This window comes from Prionailurus viverrinus, chromosome D3 (genome assembly GCF_022837055.1).
Source record: "Prionailurus viverrinus isolate Anna chromosome D3, UM_Priviv_1.0, whole genome shotgun sequence".
In the NCBI taxonomy this organism is placed as follows: Eukaryota; Metazoa; Chordata; class Mammalia; order Carnivora; family Felidae; genus Prionailurus; species Prionailurus viverrinus.
In genome coordinates, this window is record NC_062572.1 from 78,440,680 (window position 1) to 78,461,114 (window position 20,435).

Below are 20,435 nucleotides of genomic sequence, written 5' to 3' on the forward strand. Positions count from 1 at the left end.
TTCTGGGGTCTCAATGGCCCCCGCTACTTAACGGCCTCCACTTGCCTGCCATGCGTGGTGTCATTTCAGTTTCTCTACATGCCAACAAGTGACTCCTCCCCTCCCTGTACCTCCAGTTTGGAGCCCGGAGCCACAGGACTGATTGACTCGGTTAAGCTGTGTGTTCCCCTTGGGGTAGAGCTTTCCCTCTAAGCCAGGACAGACTGCTGGTCAACCTTTGGGGCAGGAGAAAACAAAGGGGGTATGTACGAGGAAGTCTAACGCAGGACTTCATATGTAGACTTTACTCCGAGCAGGGGCTATCCGTTCTCCAGATGGAAAGGTCGGGGAAGAATCCTCAGGGAAGGGAGTTGACGTGTGTGCAGTCCTAGTGAGATAGAGTTTGGAACAGCCAAAGAGCGTGAAGCGGTCTGATGCAGCGGGAGTGTGATTAGGAAGCCGAGATTAGGCTAGAGAGGGGCTGGGGGGCTGGCGTCCCCGGCAGCAGGAGGGAGGAGGGACAGGTGAGGTGGGCAGGCATGATGGCCATCACTATTTCACGGTCGTGCAATTTGCTGATGGCTCATCAGGGCCCGGGGTTGACAGCCTCCAGCCTGTGGATCCAAGTTCAGAGGGCTGCCTGCTTTTGTAAGAACTAAGCACGATTTTCGTATTTTTCAGTTATTGAAAAAAAAGTCAAAAGAAGAATACTATCTCATGACATGTGCAATTCATACGCAATTCAAATTTCAGTGTTAATAAGTAAAGTTTTATTGGAATTTACAACCGTTCCCATTGGCCCAGACTGGCCCGGTTGGGAACTGAACGTCTTAGTTCCGAGCAAATTGGGACGGTCGTCACCTGGAAGGCAGCCAGGCTCGCTCATTTACATCTTGTCTGTGGCGGCTTTCATGCTCCGGTGACAAACTTGAGTAGGTATGGCAGAGGCCATATGGTTCAAAAAGCCCAAGATATTTCTATCTGGCCATTTATAGAAAAAGTTTGCTGACCTCTGATCAAGACCAATGAAAACGTAGATCATTTATCTGATAAGGCAAGGGAATATGACTGATGGTTACTTTATTTTATTTTATTTTTTTAATTTTTTTTTTCAACGTTTATTTATTTATTTATTTTTTGGGACAGAGAGAGACAGAGCATGAACGGGCGAGGGGCAGAGAGAGAGGGAGACACAGAATCGGAAACAGGCTCCAGGCTCCGAGCCATCAGCCCAGAGCCCGACGCGGGGCTCGAACTCACGGACCGCGAGATCGTGACCTTGCTGAAGTCGGACGCTCAACCGACTGCGCCACCCAGGCGCCCCTGATTGTTACTTTAATGAGCGTGTTGACTATGCCTATTTATTTTCTCCATCAGAAGCTGATTCATTTTTAAAACCTAAATTAGATTGTGTCACTCTCCCACTCGAGATCCTTCAATGGCTTCCCATCCTACTGGGAATAAGATCCCATGCCTCCCTCTCAGGCAGACCTCATCTTTTTCCTTCTCTTCCTCTGGCTCATTCCACACCATTCCTACCCCCTTGCTGTTCCCCAAATATGCCAAACGTAATCCTGCCTCAGGACCTTTGCACTTACTGCTCCCTCTATCCAGACCCTGTCTCCCAGATATATGCATACCCTGTCCCTTCACCTCATTCCTGTTTCAATTCAAAGTTGTTTTTTCAGCGAAGCCTTTGCCTTCAGCATAACACTCTTTCCTTCTTGACATTTCTTATTTACGTATGTTCTGTGTCTCTGCTAGAAGGTCTGGCACATGGGGACAGGGACCTTCCTCTATCCTTGCTCACAGAGCAGTGCTGATCACATGGTGGGTTTGCGACAAATATTTGTCAGATAAATAAGCGGTTGGTGAAGTTACGAATCTTATGCGTGGGGGGGGCCTGGGTGGCTCAGTCGGTTAAGTCGGCTCTCGGTTTCGGCTCAGGTCATGATCCCACCATTTGTGCGATCGAGACCCACATCCGGCTCTGCGCTGACGGCGTGGAGCCTGCTTGGGATTCTCTCTCTACCTCTCTCTCTGCCCCTCCCCCACTCGTGCGCGTGCATGCACACACGCGCATTCTCTCTCTCTCTCAGAATAAATAAACTTAAAAAAAATCTTATGCGTGTCTCCAGGGCCATGTCCCCACTCATTGGACCATATTTCCACCAATCAATACTTTATTGTAGCCAATATTGGTCCTGTTACAATTCCATAGCTGCCTGTCTCTGGCATCCACTGGCCTCTTTTCCTGCCAAACACCTTGTATTTAACCATCTGCACATCTGCTCTGTGGATGTCTTGTGCCAGATGCCAACCTGAGATGCTGCCATTTCTCGTGTCCTAAGGACAGATCCTGGGCCCAGCGGTGGAATCAGGGTGATTCTTCAACCCGTGAAGCCGACAAATGACAGTTTATGCATAGATGCCCTTGGCTAGGATGAGCTGTCATCTGATGGCCAAGAGCGTCCTCCACCCTCGGAAAGCCCGAGGAGCTCTGATTTTAAGCCAAGGTAGTTAACTGTGAGCCACGCTCTCTAGTCTGTTACAGGCCCCCCCTGTGGGGCGCCCTCCGCTCTCCAGTACCTCGTGGTGATGGATGCTTGTGCTCTTAGTACTCAAGCTGGTGCCACTGGGATGCTCTCTGCTGCTGGAAGGTTCCTCCCTTCGGCCCTGTCCCCAGATTTCAGGGTCTTCTTTTCCAAGAAGCTCTCCTGCAAAGGCAGCGGCTGGCAGTCTCTTAGGCAAGGACAGAGGCCCCCACTCGGCTCAGCTCCCTCTGTGCCCTGGGGCCTGCTCTTAGGTTGGCCCTTTGTTGCCATTTTGATCACCTCCAGGTCAGAGTTCCGGGGCTCTCTGGGCCCAGCCCGGGGACTGCTGTGACTTACAGGCTGACTGACCCCACGGAACACCAGCTGGCTGGGCCAGAACTGCCGGGCACACGGGCACACGGGGGTGCCGTCCACATTCTCCCTGAGGCTGAGGGAGGGAAGCGCGCCCCCAGGGTCTCTCCAACTCCAGCCGCAGACATCTGGGCTGGAGAATTCTTTGTTACTGGCGACTGTCCTGAGCGCCCTGGGACGTTTCACCGGATGCCTCGAGAATCCTCCCTGTTGTGACAAACCAAAAATGTCTCCAGACGCAGACAAATATCCCATGGGGACAAAATCCCACCCCGACGAGAACCACGGCCCTAAAGCAGCTGTCGTTCTCTCTCGGCTGGGAACTTCGGGACCAGAGGTAGGGAGGACACTAGGTTCAGAGGGGCTGCTGGCAAAGACCAATCTTGAAGTCAGTCCGAGAACAGCAAATGGCCCACACAGCAAAGTGTGTTTGCAGGGTGAGCAAGAGAGAAGCAAGGGCAGAGCTGGGCTGGGAGTCAGAGAACACGAGGAGGGATGCGACCATGCGGGTGCGGGGAAGGGTCTCAGGGAGGGGTGGACAGAGGGCGGGTTTGAGCTTGGCAGGGACGTCTTCGGGTCACAAGGGACACACCGGGGCCTCTGTCTGCTCTGGCTTCGGCTGGGACCCCTCCCAGCTCCTCCTTACTGTTTTCGAGGCCCAACCTGCCTGAAGCCACCCCCCCCCCCACCCTTCGTGCAGGGACGATACTTACTGAGTGCCCACCCATGCCAGGCCCCGGGGATGTGGAGAGAAGACGTATTTCCGTCGTTAGGAGGATAGCGAATCAATGAAGCCATTGCACCCAAGGATAAGGAGATAGAGGTCTCAGGGGCTCTGAGGGCATAGACGTGGGGCTCAAAGGAAGGCTTCCTGGAGGAGGTGACATGTAAGTGGAAACGGAGGTGTTTCAGACAAATGAGGAGGGAAGAGTCTTGGCATAGGTGTCTAGGGTGCTACCACCTAAAAGTCTTTTAAAAGGAAACCAATTTTTTATTCTGCTCTCAACAGAGCCTGAAGAATAAAGCAAACCAGACAGCACTCGGGGCCTAGTGGGGCGGCAGAACCAGAAAAAGTCACAAAAGGGGGAGGCATAGGGACAAGAGAAACCACACCTCAGCTGTGACCCATGACCCGTGGCATCAGCATCGCCTAAGACCTTGCTAGAAAGGCACATTCTCTGGCCCAGCCCAGACCCCTTAAAGCAGAAGCTCTGGGGCTGGGGCCCGCAGCCTGTGTTTGAACAACCGCCCCCACCATACACACACCAATGCCTGCCCGGGCCCTGGCGATTCTGCTGAATCCCGGAGCTACAGGCCTGGCCCACTGAGGCATTTATTAGTGTTTAATGAGACAGCAACGAGAATCAATCAACCAGTCCCTCTTGCCTCGGAAAAGAGAACAGCAGAATGTTCTCAACCTTGGCTGCACTTCAGAATCACCCTGAGGGTTTTGTTGAAAACCCCAGTGCTCAGGCCAAGTCCCAGAACAATGACACAGGAGTCTCTGAGGGGGACCCAGCCACGGACATTTCTAAAGCATGCCAGGTGACGCGAATGTACTGCCAAAATTGGGCACCGCTGTTGTAAGAGAAGGTATTAACGAGATTCGCTGCTTTGAATGACGGAAAACTTATTTTTAAATAGGAGCAACACACATGAAATGTATGTATCAGGTAACAAGCGAGAGAGACAAACTGGAACTTTCTTTTTCTCTCCTTCAATAACAAACTCAGGAGGCTGGGGCACCTGGGGCTCAGTCAGTTGATTTGGCTCGGGTCATGATCTCATGGTTCATGAGTTCAAGCCCTGCATCAGGCTTCGGATCCTCTCTCTCTCTCTCTCTCTCTGACCCTCCCCTGCCCCCTGTCTCTCTCTCTCAAAAATAAATAACATTTAGAAAAACAATCAGGAGGCAAAGAGCCTAGGACTGGGGCAGCGGCTCTACAATGTCTTTAGCAATTTGGGTTCTCTGGATGGCCATGCCTTCCTGTCCTCATGGTTACAATGTGGTTGCTAGGGCTCCAGCTATCAACTCCATTCTCCAGGAAGGAAAACGTAAAGGCTGAAGGACAAAAAAGGGTAGCTGCTTGCTAACTCAATCCCCTTATTATTTCTTTTATTTTTAATTTTAATTCCAGTACAGTTAACATACTGTGTTGTATTAGTTTCAGGTGTACAATATAATGATTCAACAATTCTAGGGGCGCCTGGGTGGCTCAGTCGGTTAAGCGGCCGACTTTGGCTCAGGTCATGATCTCACGGTCCGTGAGTTCGAGCCCCGCGTTGGGCTCTGTGCTGACAGCTCAGCCTGGAGCCTGTTTCAGATTCTGTGTCTCCCTCTCTTTCTGACCCTCCCCCGTTCATGCTCTGTCTCTCTCTGTCTCAAAAATGAATAAAACGTTAAAAAAATAAAAAAAAAAACAATTCTATACATCACTCAGTGCTCATCATAATAAGTATACTCTTAATTCCCTTCACCTATTTCACCCATTCCTCCCACACTTCCTCTCTGGTGACCATCAACATGTTCTCTATAGTTAAGAGTCTGTTTCTTGGTTTGTCTCTTTTTTTTTCTTTGTTTGCTTGGTTTTTCTGACTTATTTCACTTAGCTTCACCCATACTCTTTAGCTCCATCTATAATGTTGCAAATGGCAAGATTTCATTCTTTTTCATGGCTGAGTAATATTCCATTGTGTATATATGCACCACATCTTCTTTATCTACTCAACTACCAATGGACATTTGAGTGGCTTCCATAATTTGGCTATTGTAGATAATGCGGCAATAAACACAGGGAGGCATCTATCTTTTCAAATTAGTGTTTTTGTATTCTTGGGGTAAATACCCAGTAGGGGCATTACTGGCCCATAGGGTAATTCTATTTTTAACTTTTTGAAGAACTCCATACTGTTTTCCACAGGGTCTGCACCAGTTGGCATTCCCACCAATGGTGCACAAGAGGTCCTTTTCCTCCACGTCCTCACCAACACTTGTGTCTTGCGGTTTTGATTTTAGCCACTTGGACGGGGGTGAAGTGATATCTCATTGTGGTTTTGATTCGCATCTCCCTGATGATGAGGGACACTGAGCCACTTTTCACGTGTCTGTTAGCCATCTGGATGCCTTCTTGGGAGACGTGTGTTTGTGCCTTCTGCCCGTTTTTAAGTTGGATTGTTTTTTGGGTGTTGCGTTTGATAAGATCTTTAGAGACTTGGGATACTTGCCCTTTATGGGATATGTCATTTACAAATATCTTCTCCCATTCGGTAGGTTGTCTTTTAGCTTCATCGATTGTTTCCTTTGGTGTGCAGGAGCCTTTTATTTCGGTATGGTCCCAATAATAGACCCTTAGCGCCCTGCAACGCAATGTCCCCTGTTCACCAGAACCTGACCCTCCCGGGGCGTCCCCTGTGTGTGTTGCACGTGCCCTACTGTTGTGGCTGAACCTATTTGCCTTCTTTCCAGTCGTCTGCAGTGGCTCTCTTTGCCTGTTGTGGGCAGGGTCTGGTCCCTGTGTTGTTAGGGGGCCGATCTGGGGCCGCCTGGGGTTTGAGTTGAGTCAATCCAGGTGTTGGCCAGAGATGTGGCAGCATCGAATTGCAGGGCACTTTTCCCTGTGCTGTCCCCTGAGAAGCTCACGTTGGTGGGCGGGGCCTGCAGTCACTCTGTCCCCAGGCCCCTGCTGGGGTGTGTGGTTATCTTCCCCTCTCCCCAGGGCAGGAGTCACTGCGGAATGGTGCTGTCCCCGTCTGGGCCGCTCCCACACTGCCAGGCTTGTGGCTCCGGCCAACGGCGTATCAGAGGGGCTGAGTCCACAGAAGTTGGGGATGGGGCAGGTGTGCCAGCAAGGTCCGCACTGGTCCACGGCAGAAGGGGGCTTGAAGCCACTGGGAAAACTCCTCCCAGGCTGGGATGGAGGCAGCGTGTGTGTGTGTGTGTGTGTGTGTGAACGTGGGGGCAGGGCACGCACTTTTAGCAAGTCTGGGGAGTCTGTTCCTGCTGAGCCCGTTCCACAGGTGTCCCTGTGTCCAGGCTGGGCGCAGGGGGAGGGAGTGGCACCACCAGCTCTTCTGTTCTTGGAGCGGTCCCCGCGAGGTGCCTGCGTCTCCAGCACAGGCTCAGAGATTAGCAAATAAATCTCCTTTATAAGTAAATCTCCTTCCGGAATACTCGGGGTGCTTTTCAAACCGCCGCTTCTGTGCTGTGTCTCTGTAGGGCTGTTTGCGGTGCTGTCTCTTTAAGGGCGAGGACTCAGTTTCCTACCACCCCCAGCTCTCCTGGAGCTGCTGGGTTTTAAAATTCCTGGTGATAAGCCCTAATGCTTGTTAGGCTCCTCTGGTTTTCAAAGCCAAGCGTTATGGGGATTCGTCTTCTCTGTGCTGGTTCCCCCTGGGCCTGGGCAGCGGGGAGGTCTGCTCCTCTCCCCTCCCGGCGCCCATCACATCCCTCCCTCCTGTGGCTAGTCCCTCAAGTCTCTGCCCTTCCTAGCCTCTTCAGGGTGGCCTCTTCTCTACATTTGGCTGCGGAGACTATGTTCTCTTTGGGTCATTTTCCGGGTTATTGACACTGATGTGGATGTTCTGTCGGAGGGCTTAGGCTCCTCCTACTCAGCCATCTTCCCAGGGAGTCTAGCTTGATCCCCTTTCAAGAACATTCCTGGAAGCCCCTCCTAGAGACTCCTGCCGAGATCTCATTGATCAGAGCTGCAGGAAGGGTAGGAAAGGCAAAGTCCCCTGACCCGGACCCCAGTACGGCTAAGTATAAGGACTGTCGGGCAGTCAAGCCCAGCATCCAGCTTTAGACAACGTGAGAAAGGGGTGACTCACAACTTTGGGAGAAGGCAGAGTGATGTTTGAATGGCCCACTCACGTGCTGTGCACTTAGGACCGACTGCACAGCGTGTGTATCCATACGTGGTATAAATATAAACATATATTTACATGAACTGTGGCAATTCCCTCGAGCTGTTGTGCAGTAAAGATAAAAGGATAAAAAAATAGAACACACTGAGGTTCTTTGGGGAAACATCTCACAAGCTCCCCGGAAAATGTAATGCTGACGAATGGGGTGACCCATCCAGGGAGGTCTCGGAGTCTCACCCCCCGGCGTGAAGACAATAAACATGCCTGAAGCACTGAGGCCAGTGACCTCAGAAGCCAGCTTGAGGGTAGTGACAGTGGGACCCCAGCAAAATGGAGAGATCAGCTAGGATGGTCTGGGGGTGGTCTCCTTTGTGAGTCTCCTCACCCCCCTCCCGCCCCCCCCCCCCCCCGCCCCGCCCTTGCTTTGATATTCTTCTTAGAGGATCCTAGGGCTACCAGAAGCTAGGGCTTTAGGCTTCTCTTTGGGGTATATCACCAAAGACACCTGCCTGGAAGGCGGAGCGATGGAGGAAGCTGAAGACCTGATCTCAGGGGGTGGTCCCGGGGCTGAGCCACGAATGAGCCCCGCCAACTCACTGAACGTCCTCTCCATACTCAGCTATCATCTGGAGAAAGGAGGCATTCAGGTGCCGGAACGACTGTCCTCCCTCACTGTCATCAAGCTGAAGTGGCATAGTCTACACTTTCAGGAATTGACAGCTGTATACACATGGAGGATGGTGTTATTCTGCTTTCCTGTCGGGCTCCCATCTCTCCTCCACGTCTCTGGGTCCACCACCCTTGGGGCCAAGCTTTCCAATAATCCATGGAAGGAGAGGGCAGAGGTGATTCTCCCAGGCAGTCTGTCTGCCTCGTTGCTTGAGACGCAACGTATTTCACCCCAAAGGGGGACTTTCTGAACAAAGCAAGTGTTTCGTGACAGGTGAGCACTTGGTCCCCTGATCTCCAGTCACACAGGCGGCGCCTTACTGCGCAGAAGACGCTCTCTCACTTTTAGAAAGTGCTGCTTAAATTGCTACCACTTGTAGTTTGGTGGAACCGGAAATTTCAGAAAAATAAGCTTGAGTGTGGGCTGCTTCCTGGAATGTTCTCTACCCAAGTCACTGCCTTCCTTGGAGGGAATTCCGGACCTGGAGTGCCTCCTTGATGACTTTGCTGAGGGCGGCGGCACTCAGAGGAGTCCTCTTGGGTGTTGTACTGGTCACTTATGCTATCATGTCTCAGGGAAAGTTTCAGGGATGGGGACAGTATTCCTGATAAGCTTTGGCCATAGCTATGTGCAACTCTGTGATACTGTGATTTAGAATAAGAAATATGTATTTGGTCTTTGTCCCTGTGTCTGTCTCTGTTAGGCACAGAACTCCCCAAACCCTTGGAATTTCCGAAGAGAGGGGAGCCACCCGTGGTGCCTTTGGTTATTTTAATGAGGTAATTTTTGGAAAGCCCATAGGCGGTCTAAGGATGGGTGGTTTCCAGGGACACGAGCCTTGTAAGTAAAGGGCTGGGACTTTCTGCCCCATCCTTTACCACCTTCTCCCCCCCTCCCGGGGTGGGGTGGGGTGGGCGGTGTGTTTCGGGGAAGCTAGAGGTTGAATCAATCACCAACGGTCAATGATTTAATCAATCTTGCCTATGTGATGGAGCCTCCATAAAACCCCAAAATGATGGGGTTAGGAGAACTTCCAGGCTGGTGAACCTGTAGAAGCGCCCCCAGGAGAGGGCATGGGGACTGCACACGCCCATCTCTCCATACATTGCTCTCAACGTCTCTTCCATCTGGCTGTTCCTAAGTTATATCCTTTTATAATAAACTGGCGATCCAGTAAGTAAAATGCTTCTCCGAGTTCAGGGGGCCGCTCTAGCAAATGAATGGAACCCGAGGCGGGGGCGAGGGCTTTGGGACCTCCAATCGACAGTCCGTCTTGTGGGGCTGAGCTCTTAACCTGTGGGATCCGATGCTGTCTCCGTGTAGATCAAGCCAGAATTTAGTTAAATAGTAGGACATCCAGCTGGTGTTGCCGAATTGCTTGCTGGTGTTGGAAAAACACATTGAACCCTGAATATAAGCGAGGGGTCCCTGTGGGCCAGTCTCCTGAGTAGGGTTGCATCACATCCCGCCACCCAAAGTAACTGAAAGTGAGTCTAGAAATCCCCCTGCAAGGGCTACACCCCAGAAGAATTCAATCAGAAGGTCTGGGGAGGGGGGGGGTGGAACCTAGCGTCTATGTTTTCTGAAGCCCCTGATGCTGCAGTGCCCAGATAAGGCTGAGAACCTCGTTGTTGAGTGAAGGACAATACTCGGAGAAAATGACTCTTGACTAAAGGTCGAAAAGATAAGGAGAGTACCAAGAAAAGTTTTTGGAAAAAAAACATCCAGTGAAAGGGAAGCGTGGAAGGGATTGTTCCAGTAATTCGGAGAAAAATGTCTTGCTCGCCTCTTAAAAATGATTATTCTTTTTTTTTTTTAAATTTTTTTTTCAACGTTTATTTATTTTTGGGACAGAGAGAGACAGAGCACGAACAGGGGAGGGGCAGAGAGAGAGGGAGACACAGAATCGGAAACAGGCTCCAGGCTCTGAGCCATCAGCCCAGAGCCCGACGCGGGGCTCGAACTCCCGGACCGCGAGATCGTGACCTGGCTGAAGTCGGACGGTTAACCGACTGCGCCACCCAGGCGCCCCTAAAAATGATTATTCTTTAGGTAACGCTAGCCTAAGGATCAGACAATGGCCAGCGCCCCCAGACGGGAGGGCAGGCTGGAGCAATGGCAAAGCAGGACAGCGTCCTGGAGAGCCACAGCAGCACCAAGAGAATCAGTTATCCAGGGTGAAGTTCTCTGTGGCCTGTTGATTCTGAGAAGCAGCTGGGACTCCCGGTAAACAGTGGCTCCCACTGGTGAAACTCATCTGCCCAGCAGAGGCTGCCGGGAAGTCCCCAGCTCAGCCAGTGGCTACCCTTCCTGCTCTCCTGCGGGGCTCAGGTGACCTGGTGCCTTCTGCGTGTTGGCTGCCTCACGTGGTGAGGTGCCCTCCTCTCTGCTCCTCTCCCACCTCCTTCCTGGGCAAGCACTACACTCCCCAAGTTCTAGCTGTTCAGGCTGTGTCCCCAGCTACGCCTCCGGCGCCTTGTGAGGCCTCGAAAACAAGCTCAGATTCCCGCACAAAATCTGCAAAGACCTTGCCCCCATTCATGCCCCCAGCCTGCCTCTCCTTCCCTCTCTCGGTGGAACAGCTCCTGTGTTTTCAGGCAGGTTCGCTCGGGGTCGCCCAAGGCCGGTGTTCTCCTTGCTTCTGAACTTGGGTTCTTGAGACGCGCCCCCGCCGCCATGGGGGCTCCCTTCCTTTCTTCTCTCTGCTGGTCCCCCACCTCCTTTGATGCCCTGCTCAAAATTCACCTCTTCCAGAAAGATGATCAAAGCCACGCTCACCTGAAAATAGCATGAAGGTAACGCAGACGGGCTTGTCGGTGATTCCTGGACTGTTGCCAGAGAGGGCGCCTGGTCCTTGAAAGTGAGAGTTTTTCTTTTTTTTTTTTTTCTAATTTTTTTTTTCAACGTTTATTTATTTTTGGGACAGAGAGAGACAGAGCATGAACGGCGGGAGGGGCAGAGAGAGAGGGAGACACAGAATCGGAAACAGGCTCCAGGCTCTGAGCCATCAGCCCAGAGCCTGACGCGGGGCTCGAACTCACGGACCGTGAGATCGTGACCTGGCTGAAGTCGGACGCTTAACCGACTGCGCCACCCAGGCGCCCCATGAAAGTGAGAGTTTTTCAAAGAGATGTGCAGCCAAGTTATTAAAACTTTGATTGCTTAGCCCCCCCCCCCCTTAAGAAACTGGATGGCTGGGGTTAATGGAGGGGCCTCTGAGCACGGGACTGATAAAACAGTGTGAAACAACTTGTAAAAACCGAACTCTGAAAAAGCCTATGACATAAATCCATCGTGTGGCATGATTTCTTCTCATTTTTCTCTTAATATCACCAACAGGGGGACATCTAGTTCATTTCCAGCCGGGGGTCATTTTAGGTGACGTGGTGTGGTGCTATTTTCTCCCAGTGAAGAGTAAAATGATCTATAAAACTCACTTTTCTATTACAACTAAGAGAGATATTTACAGGTAAATAGTTGTTCTGAGCTAAAAATATATGCGAAAGCTTAGTCGTTATAATAATGACTCACGTTTATTGAAGGGCTCTCTAGGTCAGTTATTTCTTAGGCGTAAATTAATTTTCACACCCCTGAAGGGTAGGTATTATTATAGTCATTTATCCCATGAGGAAGCTGGGGCTCAGAGAGATGAAATCACTCGCCAAACTCACATGGCGGCTAAGCGTTAGAGCCCAGACTGGACCCCAGTCTGTTTGATCCAGAGACTTCCAGATGTGTTCCTGCCCAGCATACCACCTTCCTGCTTTGGGGTTGCTTCAGCCCTGCCAATCTCATGCCAAGGTCTTAAGGGAAGCTGGAGATTTTAGTCAGATCAGGTTGACATCACTAAGGATGCCTTGCCTCTCCGTCAGAGGAGAACAGCCACAGGGATGGGTTGGAGATATTCGCACAACGAACAAAAGTTCATCAGAGGGTCTTCTGTGTGCCAGACATCTTCTAGCTATTGGGATGCAGCAACGAATAAACCAGGAAAAAAAAAAAATCCTGCCCTCTGGAAACATATTCTGGTGCGAGGGAGAGAGGCAAGTTTAAAACAAGTAAAATGTATATTATGTCATATGGTGCTAAAAGCTACAGGAATAAAGCCCTGAAGGGGGATAAGGGAATCAGGGAGGGGAAGTCATTGAAACGCAGGTGGCCAGGAAAGCACTCCCTGAGAAGGTCACTTTCGAGCAAAGACCTGAAGAAGGTGGTGGGTGCCTGGAGAAGAACATTCCAGACAGAGGGGACAGCAAGCGCAAAGGCCCTGAGGCAGGAGTGTTCGAAGAATACAACTCCAGTGTTGCTGGACCTGCATGAGCAAGTGCTGGGATGAGGTGAGACGGGGGGTTTGGGGGAGAGCGTGGGGTCTTGCTGGCCTCTGCAACAGATCGGACCTTCACGCTCAGGAGATGGGAAGCTGTCGGAGTGTCGGGGGGTCCTGAGGAGACAGCGTCTTAGGATGTTGGTTTTCCTGGGGTCACTCTGGCCGCTCTGAGGTGGACTCAAGGGCAGAATTGAGGAGACCGGCCAGGAGGCCTCCGCAGAAAGCCAGACGGGCGATCGTGGAGCCTTGGGCCGAGAAGGCAGGGGTAGAGGCAATTCTGGATACAAAGGGAAGGGAATGGGACTTGGTGATGGGCGACGTGCTGTGCCTGAGGGGGAGAGAAGAGACCAGAATAACTGCTCGGTGCGGGGCCTGACCTAGAAGGGGAGCTGGGGCTGCCGCTGTCTGAGATGCTGGGAGCAGCAGCTCTGGGTCAAGCCAGGTGCTCCGTGTCGGGCAGACAAGGTTTGAGACTCCAGTTGGAAACCCAGAGGCAGACGTTGAACAGGCGAGTGGATAGTTGGGTCTGGAGTTCAGAGGGAGGCTCATCTCGGAGTCAGAGGCATATAGCTGGGACCGTTTGCAAGTGCACAGCTTGGGCCCGCGGCACGGCTCGGGGGACAAGGGTCCCGTTTCTCCTGGGTGAACGGCGGCCCCTGGAATTGGGCAAGGAGGTGGCCCTGCCCAGATTAAGTCCACCTTTTTGTGCCTCTGGATCCCTAGGGATCCTGGAATCAGCAGGTGGACAGGGAGACAGGATCAAGGCCGGGGTTTGGCGGGTCGCTTCCAGACCCACCAAAAGAGGGTGTTGGGGGGACGAAGGCTGAGAGCGGCTGCTGGCAGAGGCGGGAGGCCGTAAATGAGGTAAGCGCTCTACCTGGTGAGCCTCCTGTGGGGAGAACCAACCGGAGCCGGATGGGAGAGGAGGTGGCCTCAGGGTGCTGCGAGGCCGAAGAGGGTGGGTGGTGAGTTAGCACATTTCTAATGGGGCTAATAGGGGGAGGGGAGAAGAGGGTCTCCTCTAATCCTCATCCTCCAATTTGCCGAAATGAACAAAAGGAATGAAGTATACGGAAGCGTATCTGATACACTGAGAAACCGGAAAGCAGCTACGATCCAAATCACAGTCCGAAAACAGCATCCTCCGTGAACATCTGGGCATGATTGACTTAGCAAGTATTTATTAAGCATCTACTACGTTCCGGGCACTTCAGGGAGTTAGGGATCCCGCAGTAAACAGAGAAGACGAAGATCTCTATCTTCACAGAGCTTACACTCCAATGGGGAAGATCAACACTGAACAAAATAAATGAGTCAACCACGCAGCGTATCAGAATGTGGGCACAGGGGGGCTTCTAGAAAGGACGTGAATGAGCACTGTTAAGGTGGGGCACGGTTTGAAATCGGTGGGCAGCCGGGGGGCGCCGGGATGGTTTGCTCAGTTAGGATGTGGGAGTCACGCCATGGGGGGGGGGGGGCGGGGCAGGGAGAGTCCCTTGGGCCCTGGATTCAGTGGCTACTGATGGTGATGTTTACTTTTCCAGTTTTTGAGAAGGGGAGAGATTCCTCTAAGACTGTGGGAGAGGAAACTGAGGCACCCAGATGAAGCTCTCTCTCCGGGAATGATGAGGGCTGGAGGTGTGGATGGGCTCCAAGAGAACCAGGATAGTTCCTGGGGGCTGATCCCCACCGTGAGGTCAGGGGAGGCCCTGTGCACACTGTCGTGCACTGTGTTTATTTCCTCTGGCCTGCTCCTCCTCGCCCAGGCAAGCGGCCAGGAATGTGGGAAGTGAAAGACAGGGACACTTATGGATTGAACTGTCTCCCCAAAAACTCATATGTTGAAGCCCTGACCCATGGGATCTCAGAACACGACCTTATTTGGAGATACTGGTGTTTTGTTTTTTTTTTTTACACTTTTTATTTACTTAAATCATCTCTATACCCCATGTGGGGCTCGAACTCACCACCCTGAGATCAAGAGTCGCATGCTCCTCTGAATGAGCCGGTCAGGCACCCCTGGAGACAGGTTCTTAACCAAGTGAAATGAGGTCATTGGGGTAGGCCCTAATCCAATACGACCGGTGTCCTTATATGGGAGACACTTGGGCACAGATGTGCACGTGGGGTGAACACCACGTAAAGACCAGAGTCGTGTGGCCACAGGCCAGGCCAGGAGAGACTCCCGGAGCATAGCCTTCCTCAGCACCTCCTGAGATTGGGGCCCTTCCAACACCTTCCTCTAGGACTCTGGGCTCCAGAACTAGAAGACAATACACTTCTGTTATCTGAGCCACGCGGTCTGTGGTCCCTTGTTATGACAGCCCCCCAAGGCTGACGCAGACGCCAGAGAAAATACCGTGGGTTACTTACCAGTGGGAAGTAAGTAGTCGCTGCCTTCCCACTCCTCCTGGAAGTAGACACAGAAAGAGGAAGTGATGTAACGGAGAGGAAGGTGGAGGTGAGCTACCCATCAGAATTGCTTCTGATACTAAGATGGAAACTTCCTTCCCCTAAAATAGAAGCGGACAGACTGGCTTTTCACGGGCAAATCTGATCAAGAACATGTGAATGTTGACAAAAGCCTCTGAGATGATTTCTAGCTGGAACCACTGGGGCCTCTCGTGGAAAGCAGAATTTGAATCATTCTTGATCTGGTGCTACCGTGAGCGCTTGTAAATATGTGTTCATTGCATCACCAAGTGCAAGTCTGTGCTCACGTGACCACGCAGACAAACGTGGCACCCATCTTGCCGGAGGCTCTTTTTTTTTTTTTTTTTTTCAACATTTTTTATTTACTTTTGGGACAGAGAGAGACAGAGCATGAATAGGGGAGGGGCAGAGAGAGAGGAAGACACAGAATCGGAAACAGGCTCCAGGCTCTGAGCCATCAGCCCAGAGCCCGACGTGGGGCTCGAACTCCCGGACCGCGAGATCGTGACCTGGCTGAAGTCGGACGCTTAACCGACTGCGCCACCCAGGCGCCCCGGGAGGCTCTCAACCAAACAGTTTTAGCGCAAGCAGGCTCTCGAAGGATTTCAGAGCTGCTACAGCAGAGTCAGAAAACATACCCTCTGGCTGGGAGGTAGAAGAGGTTTTGCGCCTTTTTGACATATTTTTTTAATCTGTTTAAGCCCAAGTGGCATCTGCAGATCTAAGTGGGGGAGAAAATGCCAATTTGTTCACTTCTGCGCCCAAGGTCAGCAGAACAGAGCATACTTGAAAGGACCGAGCCCGGCCGGGCTGTGGCCAGCTCCTCCCACGTGCCTCCAGCCGAACACATGCCCAGCACACACACAAAACACTACGGATACTTACGAAAGAGAGCACTTTACAGCCAGAAAATGACTGTTGCTTCCTTTGGCATTCTTTTAACTATGAATCTATTGAAACCCTCCACTAATAGGGGGCTTATCAGAAGTGTGGCTGGGGAGGCACCGGAACAATAAGATAACCTGAAATATTAACACAAGCCAGCCATCTGCACATCCCAAGCCAGACCCCTCCAGAACACGATGCCCAGTGGCAAGAAGGTATCACATCTCTGCCATTCTCCTTAGCGATAGACCTGCTGTTGAAAACACGATCTCGTTTTAATGAGACGTGCGTTTATTGTTGTCATTTGCCCGTCGCAGAGCTCCACTGTTGAGCCCTTTAGGAAACTGAGACACTTAATGTATATGACCACCCCGCAGGCATCGGGTCCAAAATCCCCAGCTGGCCCCCGTAGGGTGTCCCGGCTCAGTGCCTCAGTTGAGCGTTGTGTTTATAGACCTAACACTGCACACTTCTGAAGGCAAATAGGAAAATCAAGAGATATTCAACATGTGCAGACTAAGCTAAAACAATGGCCGTGAATGTGGGCATTTCTGAGGCCCCGAAATGGTATCCTTGGTGTTAAGAGCGCCCACTCACTTTATTTGTGCAAGGAAAACAGCCTTTCATCATAGAACAGAAGGTCAGGGTTTGGGTGGTGGACAGATGGCCACGCCACCCCACAAAGTCTGTCCGTGGGAGCCCTGGGTCCCCTTCTGTCCCTGGTCCTCCAAATGTTTTCAAACAGATGAAATCTGATTACAATAAACAATAAAGGCATTTGGGGGGGGGGGCGGAATCTAAGCATCCACGAAAGGAAGACAGGACAGCTCCATCCGAGGGAGCCACCCCATGAGCTGTCACCTGCAAAGTCTGGGAGTAGAGGATCCTTTCCCCTTGACTGTCTCTCCAAATTCAACTTCAAAGCCAGCCAGAGGGGAAGCCAGTTACAGGGTACTTTGATTTTTCATTCTGTACCTTTCTAGAATTTTTTATTATTACTTATGTTGATATTATTTTTATAATTACAAATTATTACTAAAGAAAGTACCGTGGTCTGTTCAGAGGGCTCTGGTCACACCCACACGCAGGTGGGTATGTGTGTGTGTGTACATACACTCATTCTGATCAAAAGGCACCCTGCGCCTTTTTGCTCTTGTGGAACCTTCTAGAACTCCTCTGCTAAATACCTCTGTAGGATCTGTATGGGGAAAGCAGGCCACAGGCTGCCTGCTAGTAAAACAAGCATTTTCTGACCTGTAGCCAGGGAATCACTTCGGAAGGACGGCCAGAGATGGGTTTTCTGAAGGGACGGGTGACTGACTGAAGTGCTTTCTCCTTCTAATGCCTTTTCAAAACAAAACTCCCGTGTATGTTCTCTTTTTTGTCAAAAGCCCGCGCCCGTGCACGGAAGAAGAAGCCAGAAATCTGTTGAAGCCCACGGGCCTCAAGAGAGGCGGGGGGAGCCACCAAGGTACTCCAGGGCCTGGAGCCGGTGCCGCCCAGGGGTTTCTTCCTTGTGGCCAAACAGCTACTTCACAAATCCTTGCAGAGAGGCCGCTGGTGCTCCTACAGGGCGCTGTTGTTTGAATTCTAGGAGGTCCGGCCCCTCGGCATTTCAGGACCCTTCTATCTGTGGTGTGACACTCTCTCCAAGTGTGGTCCCCGGCTGGATGGGGAGCCCCTGGGCGTGGCAGAGATGCAGAATCTCGCCCCCGCCCCCACATTTACTGAACGAGAACCTGCATTTTCACAAGAGCCCCGGGTGATCCGTGTGAACTTGCAATTTGAGAAGCAGCGATGACGCTGCTCAGAGGTGACCTAACGGTACGGTCAGGGAGGAGTTGAAATCTACCACCTAAGAAGGCTGCACACTGTGGGCATCCAACTCCTGTAGATGGCGTTCTGGAAAAAGGAGAACGATGCGGACGGTGAGAGACCAGTGGCTACCAGGAGTCGGGGGCGGGGGAAGGAAGGATGGATCCGTGGGGCGCTGGGGATCGGTAGGGCAGAGGAACCACGCTGTAGGGTACCGTGATGGTAGATATGTGTCATTACACGTGTGTCAAAACCCAGAGAATGTACGAAGAGTGAACCCTAATGTACGCTGTGGACTTTAATGACTCATGATGTATAACATTTGCTCCTCAAGTGCGACGAATGTCCACACTGACGCATGATGATAGTAACAGGGGTCAACGATGGAGTAGGGGGTGAGGGAGCGTTTGGGAACCCTCCATACTTGCCGCTCATTTGTCCAGAAGCCCAAAGCTGCTCTAAAAAATTGTCAATTTAACAACCACCACAACAAACCAGTGGGGCGGCAGACGTTTTCTCTCTCAGTTTGGGGTGCATAAAACCATCCCTGAGCGGTCTTTATGTCATTTCTTCCTGCCTGATGTGGGTCGCTGCTGTTCTGCCCGACAGCTGGGCAGGACCCCAACTGGCAGGAAAGGAGACTGTGGGGTGCGGGGACGGGCCAGGCCCCCCGGGGAGCTGGGGGTCCCAGCAGGCTCCACACAGCAGGATCCTTCTGGTGTGATCCGACGTGGGTCAGCCCCGGGTTTATAGGGCAGGGTCCCTATCGAACCGAGACTGTGACGGAAGACTGCGGAGAGAACACGGATGCAGATACTTCGTGCTCCGGTACACTGATTAGGAAATGGCCAAATTGCTAATCCTGGGGGAATGTGGAACATGGCACCAATTCGGAAGAACAAGGGTCTGTGCTAATCTCTGCATCTCCCACTTTCTGGGTAAGTGTGAATTTCATTACACAGAGAATTATAGCCGGATGTGCGACTAATGAGGGAATCGGCCCTTCTGTTGGAAGTCACCTCTGGCAACAACAGGACGTTCCACTCTAGCGTGACAACTCGACCCCATGAAGGAATTCACGTTTTCTATTGATACAGCAGCTGGAGGCGTCTAGAAATCCCAAGGTTAGGAATGGGGGGGGGAGCTGTGGACAGGGCACCAAGACCCTGACAACACAACCATGTGCACCCACACAAAGAGACAAAGAACGTGAAGCCAGTAGATACAAAGCTGGGCTGTCTTTGAGAGTGACCGTCGATTTCGCCTCTCCACACGTCTGGTCGCAAATCCTGCTCCGAGATCATCTCAGGGAAGACAGCAGGCGATGAGTTTGGGAGCAGCGTGGGGCACGGGCAGTCGGACGTGGGACCGCCACCGGCGCTCTGTAGGCTAGGTGCTCTCTCTCGAGCGTCTTCAGACGTGTGCCCACAAGACTATGTGCCGCGAGCTGGTGGCCGTTCGTTCATAGGGGGTGCGAGGTTTTCTTTCCCGCTGGGCTCCCGGGAGCCATCTTCTTTACGGTTGTGGAGTTTGGCTGAACTCTGCTTTTCGTGACGGCTGGCTTCTTCTGTTTCTGGCTGTTGTTCTGAAGTGATGTCAGGCCCAGCATTTTACAATACTTGTTACACTGGTGTAGGGCTTTAAACTGATCGATGAAGGTCATGGAACAGTTGCCTTTAAATCCTTTGTACCTGTGGGTTTGGGTAGGACACATACTTTTTAAAACACGGGCCACTTTCACCAGCCTTCAAAGGGCAAACTAACGGGAGATGGAAAACACATTGATTCCGGCCCCGGGCAAAGATGGCCGAATGTTCCGCCGCAACTATTGACAGGAGAAACAAAGCCTGTGGGATTAAGGAAAGGCCGAGGCCCACAGGCACCTTCCAGACCAAAGGCCTGTGATTGTACAAGTGTTCTAGATGCTTACGGTTCCAACGAAACAGCATACTATTGCCCTTTTTCTTTTAGTCATAGTAACTAGTGCTGGGCCATCTTGATAAAAACTAGGTCTCTTGGTGGTCTGAAAGCCACCCGCCCAGAGGTTCTGAATAAAAAAAAAAATTCTATAACGTTGGGGCTGGAAGACATTATTTAGTTTTCAACTTTCTCTTGTTTAAATATTTTTATTTATTTTTGAGAGAGCGAGAGAGAGAGAGAACCTGAAGCAGGCTCTGCACTGACAGCAGAAAGCCTGAGGTGGGGCTTGAACTCATGGGCCGAGTTACTGTCATGACCAATATTATCACAGGCCGCCCCGTGGCAGGGATGTGGAAGCCGACACTGAAGGATGAGGCAGGTAAACGGGGGAGCGGGGGTGAGCCCGGCACACAGAACGTTCGGCATGATTTGTGAGGCCCCCGAACAAAAGGAAACCATGGGCTCCTCGTTCAAAAATGATGGAGGCATCTGAGACCACGATGGTGGAGCCCGTGTTCGACAAAGCCCAGGGCCCTTTTCACGGCGGGCCCTGCTGGCGGGGGGACAGTTCTGGCCACGGCTGATTAATAGGACAAACACGAAATCCAGCCTCTTTCATTTGCTGGTAGAAACCACA

At 51.8% G+C, this 20,435-nt stretch overlaps 1 protein-coding gene across 1 annotated transcript in view; it reads right to left on the reverse strand.

Annotated features, from left to right (window-relative positions):
- Positions 1-17,968: 17,968 nt before the first annotated feature.
- Positions 17,969-20,435, reverse strand: part of ALPK2 (alpha kinase 2) — a 103,109-nt gene continuing 100,642 nt past the window's right edge. Inside the window, exon 13 of the mRNA XM_047828702.1 lies at positions 17,969-19,569. Within this exon, the coding sequence (XP_047684658.1) occupies positions 19,341-19,569 (229 nt within the window). The 3' untranslated portion in view covers positions 17,969-19,340. The remainder of the gene's footprint in view (positions 19,570-20,435) is intronic.